Source organism: Peromyscus californicus, unplaced genomic scaffold (assembly GCF_007827085.1).
Source record: "Peromyscus californicus insignis strain IS unplaced genomic scaffold, ASM782708v3 Scaffold_24__1_contigs__length_46423439, whole genome shotgun sequence".
In the NCBI taxonomy this organism is placed as follows: domain Eukaryota; kingdom Metazoa; phylum Chordata; class Mammalia; order Rodentia; family Cricetidae; genus Peromyscus; species Peromyscus californicus.
Genome location: NW_026294535.1, coordinates 25,683,552 through 25,700,328, shown reverse-complemented (window position 1 = coordinate 25,700,328; position 16,777 = coordinate 25,683,552). Strand labels below are relative to the sequence as shown.

Below are 16,777 nucleotides of genomic sequence, written 5' to 3'. Positions count from 1 at the left end.
TTAAAAAAACAATCTTCAGAAAATGTCTGTACCTACTTTGAAATTCATTAATGCAATATAACCATTGTTCTTATTTAATTTTTATTTTATGTGTATGAGTGTTTTACCTTCATGTATGTCTGCCTGATGCCCAGAGGCCACTTGATCCCCCTGAGAGTAGAGTTACAGATGGCTATCAACAGCCATATGGGTGCTGGGAACCGAGTCCAGGCCCTCTGGAAGAACAAGTGCTCCCAACCACTCAGTAAGCTCTTCAGCCCATGATTATTTCTTTCTAGACAGGAACTAGTTATACTTAATATAGCATGTTGATTTGTTCCTTGCTATATTTAATTAATTTAAGCTTAATTTAAAAAAATAATGTAACTTAATTTTAAAGAAGCCAGAGAACTGAAGATTATGTCTCGTTCTACTGAAAGAGGCATAAACATTTCATTAGCAAAGTGCCAATTCATAGATATGGAGAGGGTGAATCTAACCTCTCCTGAGAAACAACTCATTCCATGTTACTTCTCTAGGGCCCCACAAATCCATTTATTAGTACTGTCCATTTAATGGACCCAGCTCTATCATTTTTTACTATATAAAAAAGGAGGGGGTTACCTTTTCTACACTTAAAAAAATTTTAAGTACATCTTCCTTTCCAAACTTGACTCCAAATTCTTGAAACCATCCCCTTTGGCCTGTTTTTGCTTTGTCATTCTGAGATGACATGTGGAGACGTCTGACTTAAAGTCTCTACTGTAAATGTTGGAATGGTTGGAATGAGATGGGGACACTCTTTACATTCCTGTTGTTTAACTTTGAGTACAAATCATATTCTTTTGTTTGTTTTGGAGATGGTTCCTCTGTGTAGCCCTGACTATGCTGGAACTTGCTCTGTAGACCAGGCTGACTTCGAACTCAAAGAGATCTACTTGTCTCTGCCTCCAGAGTGCTGGGATTAAAGGCGTGTGTCACCACTGCCCAGCTATAAATCATATTCTTGTTCACATTTTGAATAAGGACTGAGTAATCTGCAAAGGAGAAGAAGCCTTGCCTCTAGTAACCAGGACTACTTGGGGAAGTTCAATCATCAAGACCTTTTGTCACTGAACTCATATCTGTCTGGAAATGTTATGGAGTTCTCTTATCGTCTATGGAGAGTTTAGTTCATCCCACTTGTTCTGCTCTCCTAGTTAATGGCTGAGTAGATCTTGATTCCAATGTGACTTTTAACAGGGCTCTTTGTCAGCTTTAGCACTTGTCTCATTGTTATTCATTCTGTTCTGTAACTGGACACTGTTCATTAAAGCACACTAAGCTCCTGAGCTATTATTTTCATGCATTTGTATTTCATCTACGAGTCCTTTAAAACTCCAAACTCAGAGAATCTAGCAGCACATGCTCAAACTCCTCGGAATCATCCACAGTGCCCCCCGCCCCCCTCCCCGAATTCTTTAGAGGGCTCCATTCCTTTCAAACACACGGGAATGTATTTATTAGTGCCCATACTTCTGACTGTTTCTGAAGTCTACCTAAAACTAGAATATATGATTCATTGTTCTTAGCATCCATTTTCTTAGATAACTAACTGTTGATGACAAAAATTAGTGGCTTCAATCTCCGCAGTTAGGGAAAACTTAATGGTGTGACTCAAGTGTGAAAGGACTGGCTTTCTTGTTGCCTCTACTATGACTACAGCAACTGAGAGGAGCTCAGGAAACCTCAAAAATGGCATTTTCCCCCTTGAATGGGGGCACTTAGCAAATTTACAGAAAGGCAAAATTACATCCCAGCAATACTCTGACTTAAGCTGTTTTTATGGCCTCTGTGCTAGTTTTATGTCAACTTGACACAAGTTGGAGTCATTTGGAGAGGGAACCTCAATTGAGAAAATGCTCCCACCAGATTGGGCTGTGGGCAAGCCTGTGGTACATTTTCTCCATTGATGATTGATGTGAAAGGGCCAAGCTCACTATGGGCGGTGGTCCTGGGTGCTATGAGAAAGCAGGCTGAGCAAACCATGGAGAGTAGGCCAATCAGCAGTGTTCCTCCACGGTTTCTGCATCAGCTTCCTCTCCAGGTTGCTGCCCTGAGTTCCTGACCTAACTTCCCTGGACAGTGGACTACAAGTTGTAAGCTGAAAGAAACCCTTCCTTCCTCAGGTTGCTTTGGTCATGGTGTTTGTCACAGCAACAGCAACCCTAACTAAGACAGCCCGACTTGAGGATATACTGTGCAGCTTCATCGGGTTGAGCAGCAGACCGTGGTCAGAAAGATGTAACTCTTCTGGTTTTTTCCTCTTAACACCTATACTCAGGCAGTTTTCACTTTGACATTGCTAAAATCCTAGAGGATGTCTTTCTGCTGTCACAGCAGGACTACGTCTATCTTAAGGAGTAGTTCTGTTACTAAGGCATTTCACAGAAGAATTCCTTCTTACCAAATCTCACCAAAACACTTGTTTTGACCTAAATCCACAAACCAAAATTTTAATTTTTTTAATCTTTTTTTTTTTTTCTGAAACTTTAATGTTCTAAAAGTGGAGGCAGGGGTTAAAAAAAAATCAATAAACCAAACATCTATCAACTTTTCCTGAGTTTGAATTTTTCTATCACTCTTACTCGAGGTTCTATTTTACACGGTTTCATGAGTGCCATTGTCAAGGAACTGTGTCTGATGAGTACATTGGGGACCTGACACCCTTTCATCTTCTCTGCCACACTAAGCTTGGTACGTCTCATTTGTCACTGTCGAACAATGTTCTTTCTATCAACTTCCGAATCCCCTGGTTTTTACTTATATGTAACAGATATTTCCAATTTCCACAATTACACAGAATTTTCTATGTCAAGGGATTTGAAAGGAGGAAAAGAAAACTCAGCAATCCTGGTATTGAAGTTTAAAAACATCCTCGTGTATCATAAGGGTTTAATTTTTATAACCTCTCTAGGACAACCACATGTAAAGAATTGCAATGTAGTAAAGGAAGTACCAAATATTTACCAAAATCATTTACATAAAGAACTTTTCCCCTTCCTTTCCTTTTCCTTTTTGTGTAGCACATCTATTAAATGTTGTGAAGCGAGAGCTTGTCTAGTTAGAATAAGTGTAAGAGGCCAGATAGCTAACATCTATCACTTCAGTCTTCATGAGCTGCTTTGTAAGCAAAGTAGGAAATGGACTGCTGAGTTCTGACGTCAGCTCTGTATGGAAACTCTACTTCATTCATTCTCTGCCTCATGTGTAGGTGTGTGCTATGTTTGTGTGTATGTATGCATACGTATGTGTGCATATGTGTGTGGATGCATGTGAAGGCCTGAGGTTGACATTAGCAGCCCTTCTCATTTGTGTTCCAACTGACTCATCAAAGCAGGGTCTCTCAATTAACCCAGAGCTCGCCGGCTAGAGCTCACTGGGCTAGCTCCCTTGCCACCGCCTTGGCACTGACGTGGACTCCGGGATCTGAGTTGTATTCCTCACGCTTATGTAGTAGCAAGTACTTAACCCACTGAGCCGTCTCTCCAGTCCCATGTCACTATTTATTTTACCCTTATGGAAAACAGCACTAACTGCAATCTACCCTTTATTCCAATAAGCCTGGATTCTTTTTCAAATTCACTTCCAAATTTCCACAGATGTTAATTTCTCATAATTGTTTAACATATGCAGGTTAAGGAGATAAGTTACTAGTTGGAAGGCTTGTAAAATCTGTGCACTTTAATTTTCCGTGCAGTATGTTTCCAATTAGCATAAAGTCCTGGCCTATTAACCAATATAAAGTTTTTTTTAATTAAAGATTTTTTCTAATGAGTTATTAAAAAATTTATTTATTTATATTTTATGTATGAGTGCTCTGCATGTATACCTGCACACCAGAAGAGGGCATCAGATCTTATTATAGATGGTCATGAGCCACCATGTGGGTGCTGGGAATTGAACTCAGGACCTCTGGAAGAGCAGCCAGTGCTCTTAACCCCTGAGCCATCTCTCCAGCCCCCAATGATTTATTTTACAAAATTTTATTTTACTGGTATTAACTGAAACACTGTATTTGCTTATAATGCTATTTTAATTGGTCAACCAGATTATATATTTAAGCTTCTTTCCTTCCAGAGTGAATACATTCTTTAAAAAAGGATTTATTTATTTATTTAATGTGCACTGGTGTTTTGCCTGTATATACTCTGTGTGAGGGTGTGGGATCCCCTTGAACTGGAGTTACAGACAGTTGTGAGTTGTCATGTGGGTGTCTAGAATTGAACGTGGGTCCTCTGGAAGAGCAGCCAGTGCTCTTAACCACTGAGTCATCTCTCCAGCCCCAAGTAAATACATTTTTGGTTTTTTAAAATAGGGTTTTACTATACAGTCTGGACTGGCTTGGAAATCATTATATAAGCTCAGATTGGCTTTTATCTTGACTTTTCTATCTCAGCCACCTGGGTGCTGGGATTATAGGCATGAGCCACCATGTCTAGCTCAGAGGTATATTTGTCTTTTTTTATTTAAAAGAAAAAATGAGAGCTATGGGAAAACGATAGAGAGAGTAACCATACTAAAATAACAGTTCCGTATAAATATGGAATTACTTATGAGATACTCCTATGCATTTAAAATTATGGTAAATAATAAGCACTTACACTGAAGTATTTTCTGTCATTCTATTCTATCTAGATCTATCATAGCTATTCCACCTGTCTGATGTTAGTTTCTTCTACTGTCAAACAAAAATGAATTATCAGGGGTTGTGAAGGTGACTGACTTCTGGGGAAGCATACTTGCTATGTAAGCACGAGGGCCTGAGCTCAAACCCTTGGTTCTCACATAAAAGCTGGGCAGGGCTATACACGCTTATAACTAACTCTAGCATGAAGGGCAGAGACAGGCAGATCTCAGAAGACAGAGCATGTTCCCTGAAAGACTATCTCAAGAAAGCGAGCAGAAATGTGTGTGTGTGTGTGTGTGTGTGTGTGTGTGTGTGTGTGTGTACACAAGTATGCATGCTGGTGCAAACACCACAGAAATACTAAACCTCATTCTCCTCAGTGCTAGGGCTCAAAACCAGTGGAGCTGCTTGAGGCGACTTTGGAAATGTGGCCTTGTTGGAGGAAGTATGTCATTAGGGGTGGGCTCTGAGATTTTGAAGTGGTCTACTGTTCCCAGCGCTTCCTCAGCACCCTGCTCTAGTCACACCTGCCTGCTGCCTTCACCCCGCCATCATGGACTCAAAGCAAACAAACCCACGGTGTTTTTATCACAGCAACAGAAAAGTAACTGATATCCTTATCCCATTTCTGAGAATAACACAACAAAACAAACAAGCAAAGAGCACAAAGTAGCCCAAACTGGGCAAGCATATCAGCAGAACTATACTGTCAGGACCTTTACACACCTGCGTCTCTCCCTGACCTCCGATGTGGAGGAAACAGTGCCAGCAGTAGTTGTAGTCAGGGTTGGGGTAGAAGCTGCAGCATTTACAACAGTTGGAGCGACAGGAATGGTCACTGCGGTAGGAGCACTGTCCTTTTCTTTCTCAGTACTATCCTCAGCCCACAAACGATCTGAGGCACTATAGCATCATAAGCAGCAACACAAAAAGAGAAAAGGGAAACAGCTAAACAACGAAAGCCATTTCTAGAAGCTGAAAACATGTGACAACAGGGATGGATTTTTTAAAAACACAAGATGAGACTTCTTGCAATTAGCAATCATAAAGCTCAACCAGAGCTGTCAAAGAAAGACATTTTTATTTTAAGCAATACAATTCAAGACCTTAGGTTTTTGTTTTTGTTTTTTTTTTCCCCCCAGACATGCATAATTGCTTGTTTTGGAACCAATTTTTGCTTAAGAATGATTTTAACAAGGTAAATAAAAAAATCCAGAGCCCACATTCTTCTACACAACAATGCATGCACGTACATAAGCACACAGGAGACCTGAACACAGAATGTCTCGGGGACTCACCTGCTCTGTGTGCCTGCGGAGGAAGACCCCGGGGGAAGCTTTGCAGTAGTGCTTGTGCTGGAAAGGAGGCTTTTCTGAAGCCCAGCTGCAGAGGTAACTGTTGGTGTGGACGTGGTGCTTGGAACACTAGAACTAATCAAATCATCTTGTCTTCTACCAAAGGAGCAACTAAAGGAAAGAGTCATTTCTCTATAGGCTGTGTCTGTATGTGTAGCCTACAGTCACTATCGTACACATCACACAATTTCACACCAGGAACAAACTGTGTTCCTAATCATAACCACCAGCTCCAGCACCAAGAGTTGCATCTACAACTTGCTAGAGTATAGATTAATTTCGCCAATTTGAAGTGTAGAATTTTATGCCTCCTCCAAATGCCTTCAATAACAGTCAATACTGCACATTTTTAGAATACGCTAGACCATATGGTCATGCCAGGCTGGTCCTAACATAAACGTGGAATGGATTCATTTAAGGAAAATAAGGCACCTGACATTTCTGAAGGAAAGTTTTTAGCCATGGGTTAGATCCTGAGGAGTGACCCATGTCTACATAACATGTGTTCACATCTTCTCCTTTCTCAGCTGAGAAAGAAGTTCTTTTTCAGTTCAGTTTAGTTCTCTTCTTTCTGCACAGAACTGGAGTAAAAGTTTCCAAAATAGCAACACCAAGATTCTAAATGGAAATATTTTCATAGCTCTGAGTCCTAGTCCAAACAGAAATGTTCCAGATCATAGACAATGGCTAAATCAATTATGGCACTGACCCATTTCAACTGACTTAGTCAATTATAAGAAGTTCCACAGAAGTGTTAGAATCTAGAGGATACTTCATAATACACCAAGTTTAATGAAATATACATGCAGAGGATAAGTTAGAGAAAGCCCATAGCATCTTTAAATATATACTGTGTTTCTAAATTAAAATTTAACACAAAAAACAAGATACGATAGTTAAAAGAAGATATTTGCATAACTGATGTTAAATTGAGGGCTGTTTTTATAAGAACACAGAGAAGCCACTAACAAACTACATTATTACCTTCTATGGTAAGTGGATCCTTCATTGATTGAACTATTTTTTTTAAGATCATCTTCCCATTTTCTTCTCGTGTAAGAACTACTTGTTCGCAAACTTGAAGAGTCTCTGTGAAAAGAACATCCTTCAGACTCTGGTAGATTCTGTTTTAGTGTGTCCTCTTATTTTGCAACTTTCCTCTTTCTCTGGCTCAGCAACAATGCCTTCCTTACCATTTATGAACAACACACTACGCCTGTACATCCTTATCACCTCGGGACTGTGCAGCCAGTGTTCTGCCAGGACACTGTCTTAGCTCTTCCTGAAAGCCCCATCCCACATAGCTACAGTCCTCTTACTAACACCAATGGTAGATCATAAAGGTTCCTCAGGGAATGCATAAAATCATCATCCCTACTACATGTACCTGTTCTCTTTCTCTTCAATGTCAGATGTGCTGGCTAGTCTCCTCGGGATGGTAGGCGCGACATATGCAAGTCTTGTTCCTTTACTATCTTTCTCCTGACAACAGGAAAAATCATGCATGAAAAATTTGTGTGTTGGAAAGATTAAGAAAAGGTTTTCAATAATGAATACTTATATGACCACATAATTTACTGTTCAGTATTTTCCTAGCTTAGTTCCTGAACGTCAGAACTGGTACAAACCAATCAGGCACTACAAAAGCAACAGCAGGCTCAGCCCGTTTCCTCAGGTCACAGTTAGAAAACAACTCAGTACAAAAAGGAAGAAAAAGTCCTACTAATGACTTTCTTAGATTTCTATAAAGCTACAGGTAGTGTGATAAGTTATTATTTCTCTTGAGGAAGTAAGGTTCAACAAGCAGTCACTTATGTTGTATAAGCTGTTTACAACTATGACAATACATGATTTAAAATATTAAGACATTGACATCAACACAGTGTCAAGTAAACTTGGAAAAAAATGGGTAATAAAGTTATAAAAATGCAAAAACTTTAAAGTGAGTGGAAAAGAAACTTATATTAGAATGTCTAACATAAAGTAACACTCAGAGAAAGAAAACTGCATTAAAAAAAAACAAAACAAAAAACCTAAAAAGTCCAATCACAGTAAGAAATCAATTTTGAGGTGCCCATTTGATGCAATATAAATACTGTCTTTCAAAATGCAATTAAAATTGCTTATTAAGGTAAAGATATTTGTATCAGATCAGAAAGCTGGCCTAGCAATTGCAGATAATAGATGAAAGTAACTTGATCATGATCACATACTAGAAAAATTTCTATTCCTTAACTCCAGAAAACGTATTCAATAATAAATCAACAAACCTATTCATTCCCTAATACATTCTATTATAAGAAGTAGGATTTGGGGGGCTGGAGAGATGGCTAAGTGGTTAATAATGCTCGATGCTCTTGCAGAGGACCTGGGTTTGGTTCCTAGCACCCACATATGCTGATCTACAACCATCTTCACTCCAGTCCCAGGTAATCCAACATCCTCTTCTGACTTCTGTATCAGACACTTATGTGATGCACATACATAGACGTAGGCAAAACACTCATGCATATCAAATCAAATAAATAAATCTCTAAGTTGATATCTAGGATTTAATGATGCCTAATAGAAAATTTATCCGACCTGCAGATTTTGTTCCTGGGAAAGCAGTTCAAGTTTATTGAACCCAGATTATGCAACAGATTACCTTTTCTTTATTATCCAAAGAGGAGGAAAGTCTCGGACTTGAAGCTGACCGTATCACACCTGCAGTGTCTTTCTCCTTCTGGGCCTCTTTCGATGCGGTGATTTCAGCCAGTGCACCGTAACTGCCTGTCTTTCTAAGTCCTAACCTCCATGATGCAGGAGACTCATCTTTTCTTTCTTCTTCTTTGGGAGAAATTTTTGTAGTTGAAGTTGGAAACTGTTTCATTTCATGAAGGATAAAAACAACAAGTTATCAAAACCAGTCCTTAGTTTGGAAATAATTAGTTTATAGATAATGTCTAAAATTTTAAGTGACAGTTTCAGGAGAAAACACATTTACTAAGGTTAATGTCTTAAGGCAAAAATATAAAAATCTAAACCTTAAGGAGTAAACAGACCACCTTTCCAGAGGTTAGCTTTACAAAAACACACTACACACTTCATATCACACGGAAAATTAAGATGCAGATACAGAATAAAAGATGAGCACACCGTAAGGACTTAAACCATGCATCTTTGGAACCACACTCATACGAAGCTTGTTATGTTGTAACCCAGTATACATTCTTGCACATAGAAATGCCTCACCATGGATTTTTCGCCCTTACTGGGCACCAGCACAATGCCAGTTTTGCGCAAGCCCTGCCTCCATGATGCAGGATCTACTGACTCCACAGGCATGAGAGAAGCAATGAAATCAAACTAAAGCCAATTAAAATAAGACAGGTCAAGAGATCTAGACTGAAAGTATGAAAACAGAAAAGGGAAGTTAAAAGGAAACAACAACACCACTTTCCCCCTACATTTCAACTTTATAATAAACTAATGCCCAGTAGCTGTGCGATGGCCTAACCTTTGAAAGCCACTAAAATAAATTCTAGCTTCGGCAAGAGGTAATTGGGAAGAATCTAATGAAGAAAATTCCAAACCAGCTAATGGCATACAGAGCAATACAGCATATTAGTGAACAAGTTACTGCATGTGAATTCTGTCCAGTGATACAGCCTAGGTAAACATTTTCCTAAGCACATTTAGTTCAATAATATTTTAAATAGCATAACTTTAAATTTACTGTTTAATTTTCCTAATGAACATTAATTTCAACATTTTAGTTAAAAACTATTTTTATGCATAAATTATTACTCTACTTCCAGGGTTTTTCAGCAATACTAAAAATACATTAGTTATCCTTAAATAGTTTCACTGATATCAACTTCATCTTACCAATTCGAGAATTTTAATGATCAATGTGCAGAGAGGAGAATATAACAGCTAAATATAACAAGGTATTGTTAATTAAAAAGGAAAAATCTCTTTTATTCATGGTCAAAATTTCCTAAAATCTGCAGGTTAACAGAGCTTTAGTTATAGTGACAAGATGCTGGCAGACCAGTTCTTTAAAATTCTTCTGGTACAGGATTAACTGTCCCCCATGGGAGAACTTACCCTTCTGGAGGTGGGGGTGGGTGGGTGGGCAAGTAGCAGGAGGAGGGATAAGAAGGGGATCTGTGGTTGGTATGTAAAATGAATAAAACATCCTTCTGGTACATCTTGTAATTAATTTTCATCAACAGTCTAGTTAGTTCACACTTCTCCAAATGCACACTGAATTATTTCAGGATATGAAACAAAGAAACAAGAACTCTAAGGAGAAAGACAGTAACATCTCTTGGGCACTATACAAGCTGCCAAGATCTTATCTGCACCTAAACACTTTGTAAATGAAAGCAGCAGCAACTGGCTAGCCTGCCCTTTCCCTCTCTTCCTCGACAGTGTCCCCGGATGCAATCCAGGCTGACTCTGACCTGGCAACCCTTCTGTCTCAGTCTCTCTAGGGCTGGGATTCTAAGAATACGCCACCGTGCCTGGCTACAAATGCACGCACACACGCACACCAAGCCTCAGACTTTGGTGATATTCTCTGCAGTGTGGTAGGTATCGGGCAAAAGCTTACTGATTTCTGTGTTTACAAAAACACTGATTATGAATGAATGTGCCTATGCTCCAATAAAAGTTTATTCAGGGACAATGGAATTTGAATTTGTGTCAATAAAGTAGTATATTAGATATTTTCTCCAAGTATTTAAAAACGTTAAGACCATTCTTTGCTTGTTTGCTATGGAAAAATAGGAAGGACTGGCATTGGCTTACCAGCCACATTTTGTCAATCCCTGCTCCAACTGCACCTCCTGCAAAATGAAATTCTTTTCCACCATGACAAAGCAAACAGATAGCAGATAACATTTACTTGAACAGTAGAGGCCAACACTTAACAAATGTCTGTTCGTGTCTGGCTCTAAGCTAAGCTCTGTGTTTGAGTGATCTTGCTGTAACACTATAACAGAAACACTACTATTGCTCTTTTAGACTGGACACAACCAGAGCAGGAATGCTGTATTTTAACAGTTGATAAGTCTCCATTTTATACATCAAGGATTTAGATCCAGATGGTCCAGATGTTAAGAAGTACCTTTCATTTTGACGTGGTACATGAAGAAACCTATTGAAATACTTAACTGTAACTACCTACTTGAAATTCTCTTCTTTTGTTTTTATAACGGGATACCACATCTCCACTTTCTTACTCTTCAGACCACTTCTGTTTCTTTCTGGCTAGCAACCTGCCTTTGCTTACTCTTTCAACAGAAGTATTCCAATAGTCTGCTCCTAGATATCCTTCCTTATCTTTTTCTGCCAAGGGTTGAAATTAGTTTTATCTTTCAAGCTAAGTATTAAATTTACTAAGTGTATTCTAAAATTTGCAATTTTCTAGTCCAGTCCAACCTTAAATTCCTAGTTTTAAGTTTTTCTTTCTTTCTTTCTTCCTTCCTTCCTTCCTTCCTTTTTTTTTTTTTTTTGACAGGGTTTTTCTGTGTAACAGTCTTGGCTGTCCCAGAACTCACTTTGTAGACCAGGCTGACCTTGAACTCACAGAGATCAGCCTGCCTCTTCCTCCCAAGTGCTGGAATTAAAGGGTGTGCCACCACCACACCCAGCTACCTAGTCTTAAATTTCTTAATTTAAAAAAGCCATCTATCTATCTACATCTATCTATCTATCTATCTATCTATCTATCTATCTATCTATCTATCTATCTATCTATCTATCTATCTGTCATGTATGTGCACCTGCCCATGTGTGCCATGGCATGTGTGGAGTTAGAGAACAACTTATGGACTTAGTTTTCTCCTTCCACCCCGTGAGCTTCAGGGACTGAACCCAGATTACCAGGTTTGATGACAAACACCTTTACCCACTGAGTCATCTTGCTAGTCCTAGACTTACATTCTATTCACCTATAGAACGGACCACTTAAAATTGCATTTGGAATTTAAAACATAGCCCAGAGCTATGTCCCAATTTATATTCTTTATCACCGTGGGCAATCTTTCCTCAGTATCTCATCATCATTAAATGTACTCACAACATTAAATGCCAGAGTAACAGCACTGTTCACATATTTCCTGTAATTCCTTACTACTAAATAAATCATAAATTATTACCCTAAAAATCAAGGCATTCCATATTTGCCCTCATTTCCTGTTTTACTCTGTACATGAGTGCCATGAAACTAAAGTGATCAATTCCTTTCCCTATTAGAAACCATGCCCGGTTGCTCACTGTTTCTTTTCTGTCAAGTTATGCCAACTTTTTCTTGTTGGCAAAGTGCTGCCTATTCATCTATCTTAAATGCTCTGATTACATTATTTCACACTGAACAGAATTTCCTCACCTTTACACTGCCATCTACACTAGTACACTTATATTGGTGTATTGTATATTCCCACAGCACAAATCAGTCTTCATAAAATTACTGTTCTGCTTAGCAAACTAGACATTCAGTGAACCAGAACAATTAATTCTGAGAAAATTCTGAATTTTCACTATCTAGTAAACAAATATAGCTCACACTTTCTTGAAATTGTGAACTGTTGGAATCCCAACAATTTCTTTGACTAGAGAAAATTCCAAAAACTTATTATTAGCTAACAATTTGAAGAGACTATTTATTTTTTCATTTCAGTTCTTTGTGTTTTTTTTGTGTGCTGAGGATGAAATCCTGAGCATCATGCACACTAGGAAGAACTCTGCTGCTAACCTGTACTCCAGGACCAAGCTGACAGTTTCAAACATAAGATCCCCACAGATTATCAGCTTGGCATTATTCATGTGCTTCTCTTTTAGTTCAGGATTGAAAACTTAAGGCAAGAAAAATGAACCCATCAATTAGCTTGTATACTAAAGGATTATACATGACATTTAATACCTTGTATACTAAAAGACTATACGTGACATTTAATAGTGTTTTGCTTGCTTCCATCTGTGATCTATTCCTTGGGGTGAGCGCACACATACAAACCCATAGTCTAGGCTCTGAAAGACAAGACTGGACAGTCCAAGATAATTTTATATCAATATTAAAAGCAGAGGAGTGATTTGAAACCTAAATTAGAATTTGACTGAAAATCTTTTAAGATGCACTTACAAACGAATTCCTAAGTAAGTTTGCATCTGTTAAGTCTCTAATTGTTTACAGGCAAAACCTTAAAAAGCACTTACAAACACTAAATACTAAAGTAGATAAAACGTCTAAATACTGTTATATACAAGTTATACCATACTGTAAGACTCTTCTATCATCAAAAATGTTCAGATTTTGGGTAATTATATCTTTATGTTTTGACAAAATTAGTTATAAAAAAATCTTTAGAATAAAAACTTAAATAATATGATCTTCAAGGTAAGTTACATGAGATTTTCCAAATATGTAAATTATAGATATGTATGTTCAATTCAGTTTAATTACAGAACCAAGACTAAGATTTGAATTAAGCCTTTTTCTTTACAAGAATGATATTCTTTTTCCACTAAGCTTACACAGATACAAAGTACTTTCAGTTAGTGCATTAAGTGTTAGCTGAGAAGTAAGCTAAGTCTAAGGCTAGGCCTGAGGAGGACAACTGAACACAACACGTTCACTGCAACTTTTTCTACATCTTTGTGAAAGGAATTGCTCAGTCAAGTTATCAAAAAAGAGATAGCTGGTATCTGGCCCAGATATCAGCAGTGGCGTATGGGAACTTGAAATAATCGTACTGTCCTAACAGACAATCAATCAAAACATCTAAATGAAAGAGACACAAACTCAGTGTTCATGGAAGAAGTGTATGACAGTTGTAGAAGTAAAGTAGAATATAGTTCAGTTAAGCTTTGCTGATGCTAGTTATAACCTGACAAGTCTTCAAACCGGTACCAAAGTTTAAGAGCATTTCATGTCAAGCATATGTAATGATCATCATACGAACTTGAGTTCTAAGAGGACTGAAGAAGTCCTCAGTTCTAGAGCAGTGAGGAAACAACTCCAATCGCTTTCTGATGTTCAAACTACACACCATTGACACCTATATAGTTCCAGCACGGAGAAGTTAGGTTTTTTTTTTTTCCTTTAGACTTTCCTTAGGTTGAGTTTTGTTTATTTTTACACACACACACACACACACACACACACACACACACACACACACACACACACACACACACTCATTAGCTTAGATTATATTATTATACAGACCATATACTGTATATTATAGCAAAGTTATTCTCTCCTAAGCATGATTATTTTACTGTGGGAATGAAGGATAACATGTCTGCACCTGGGAGACACAAACTGATATATTCAGGGTAAAATTTAACGGTGACTGTAATACACACATTTTTAAATGTTCTGGAGGAAAAAACCAAACCAAAACTGTATACCTTTTAGAAAGGCACAAGTGAGCCCACTAAGGTAAGCAAGGGTTGCTGAGGACTGCTGTGGATGATTGATTAATAAATAAAACACTGATTGGCCAGTAGCCAGGCAGGAAGTATAGGTGGGACAAGGAGAGAAGAGAATTTTGGGAACAGGAAGGCTGAGTCAGGAGAGACACTGCCAGCCGCCGCCATGAAAAGCGAGATATAAGACACTGGTAAGCCACAAGCCATGTGGCAACTTACAGACTAATAATAGACATGGGTTAATTTAAGATAGAAGAACTAGACAGCAAAAAGTCTGCCACGGCCATACAGTTTATAAGCAATATAAGTCTCTGTGTGTTTACTTGGTTGGATCTGAGCAGCTGCGGGACTGGCGGGTGAGAGAGATTTGTCCTGACCATGGGCCACAGGCAGGAAAACTCCACTACAGAGGACAAACCTTTATAAAGAGACCAGAAGGTTAAGAAAAGCAAAAGCTCTTCATCACTGTGTTTACAAAGAGCAGCATACCCTGGGAAAACGGCTTTGGTGTAGAATGGAGGGGGCAATGGAAGAAACAACGCCAGCATTTTGGGATTATCCTTCATCACTGGTCATGCTCTTGTCTCAACTAATTTTTACAGTATTAATTTTCTTTGTCTTTGTTTTGTTTGGTAAAAAAACACAGTAATTTTCCCAAAATGAAAGTAAGTAACAAGGGTAGAGGTCTGGTTTTCTAATGTGCTTTTCCTGGCATATGACAGTGGCATGCCAGGTACCTCGTATGAGTTGGAAAAACATCTAGTTAGTGTTTTTCCCCTGACTTGTGGGCCTTCACTGGCTTTTCATGCTGTGCTTTCCAAGTGAGTAATTACCAGAATATACATCTAGTTAAAAGAGACAGAAGACACAAAACTGGAGCTTCTCAAAAGAAATGCTTAACAGAAATAAAAATTACCATGCCTGCCAATTTTCATACTGTAAAAGCTTTTGATTTCCTGCTATACTTCATTAGCTATTAAGTACAGTGTCAACTTTCTATCAATTGTAAAAGACAAAAAAAAAAAAAAAAAAAGACACTATGCCACACTTCAGAGGAAATTACAAATTAAGAGCAGAAAAATATGGTATACTTTGAAGCAACTATAAACATCGCAAACTATTTTAACCAGTTAGTGCAAATGGTACGTAAACAGAATACTTGTATGTTTCATAACAGAGTCTCAGCTTACCTTTTTAATAGGTGACGTAGGGGTCCCCTGACTGGAAGACAGAGTAGGTGTTGTAACAGCTGCAGGAGCTGCTTGTGTGCTGGAAGTGTGAGCATTAGTTACAGAAGCCATTGGTTTTGCCTTATCTATTAAAAAACAAACAAAACATTAAGAATTGAGAGTCTACGGAATTAGGTTCCTGTGGCTCTTCCCTTATTACTATCCCTGAGTGTGTGTGTGTGTGTGTGTGTGTGTGTGTGTGTGTGTGTGTGTGTGTGTGTATGCATGTATTTAATGGTTCTGTATCTGCACACCGAGGCCCAGAGTCAACACACGCAGTTCCTCAGTGAACCTGAGGCTTACCAACTCCAGCTAGTCTAGCTAGCTGGCTTCCCCAGGAATCTCCTGTCTCTGCGTCCTGAAGGCTGGCATTTCAAGCAGCCAGCATGCCTGCCTGGCTTTCCTATGGCCTCTGGAGCTCTGAATTCTGGTCCTTATGCTTTATCGGTTGAGCTATCTCTCTAGCCCAGCTGGAAGGTCTGAAAGGAGTTTCTAGAAGTCTGTCTTTAGGAAACTTTAAATAATATTAAAAAAATAATCAAGGGCACAAACAGGACCTAACTTCAATAACTCTTAAAACTAGAGCAGTGGTTCTTAACGTGTGGGTCGAAATCATTGGAAATATATTTTCCAAAGGTTTTAGGAACTGAATTGCTGCTCAGCAGCAAATTAATTATGAAGGAGCAGTGAAAATAAATTTATGGTTTGGGGTTCCTAAGACCATCAAAAATACATGTTTTGTGATGATCGTGACCCACAGGTTGAGAAGTGCTGAACTAGAGGGAGAAATTGTAAGTAACATTTAAAATTTGAATGCTTAGCAATATTAGTAAAAAACCTACAACAGCCATTAATTTTCTAATGGATAAGTAACCGTTATTCAAGATCATTATTCCACTAAATCTAAAAAACTACTTCTGACAATTTATACTCATGTCAATACGGCTAAGTGTCCCAGAGAACATGATTTTCTTTACTGCAAGAAATCTGAAGTTAAATATGCACAATTTCATTTTTCTAGAATTAATGTACTTAACTTACAGGGTGTCACTCAAAAAAACACCCATTGTCCCTATATTTCAAGCACTGTTGTAGGCACTGAAGACAAATCAACCAATGAA

The 16,777-nt window shown here is 38.3% G+C and overlaps 1 protein-coding gene across 5 annotated transcripts in view; it reads right to left on the bottom strand.

The window, feature by feature from the left end:
• The window catches only part of Ppp1r12a (protein phosphatase 1 regulatory subunit 12A), a 110,936-nt gene that overhangs the window by 20,563 nt on the left and 73,596 nt on the right, over window positions 1–16,777 (bottom strand). For 2 of the 5 annotated variants that reach the window (XM_052753290.1, XM_052753293.1), the window contains 6 exons: window positions 15,618–15,742; window positions 8,651–8,866; window positions 7,391–7,485; window positions 6,988–7,092; window positions 5,947–6,114; window positions 5,375–5,551 (listed from right to left, as the gene is read on the bottom strand). In XM_052753290.1, coding sequence (XP_052609250.1) covers window positions 5,375–5,551; window positions 5,947–6,114; window positions 6,988–7,092; window positions 7,391–7,485; window positions 8,651–8,866; window positions 15,618–15,742 — 886 coding nt within the window. The remainder of the gene's footprint in view (window positions 1–5,374; window positions 5,552–5,946; window positions 6,115–6,987; window positions 7,093–7,390; window positions 7,486–8,650; window positions 8,867–15,617; window positions 15,743–16,777) is intronic. The other 3 variants (XM_052753289.1, XM_052753292.1, XM_052753291.1) reach the window with 3 other exon arrangements.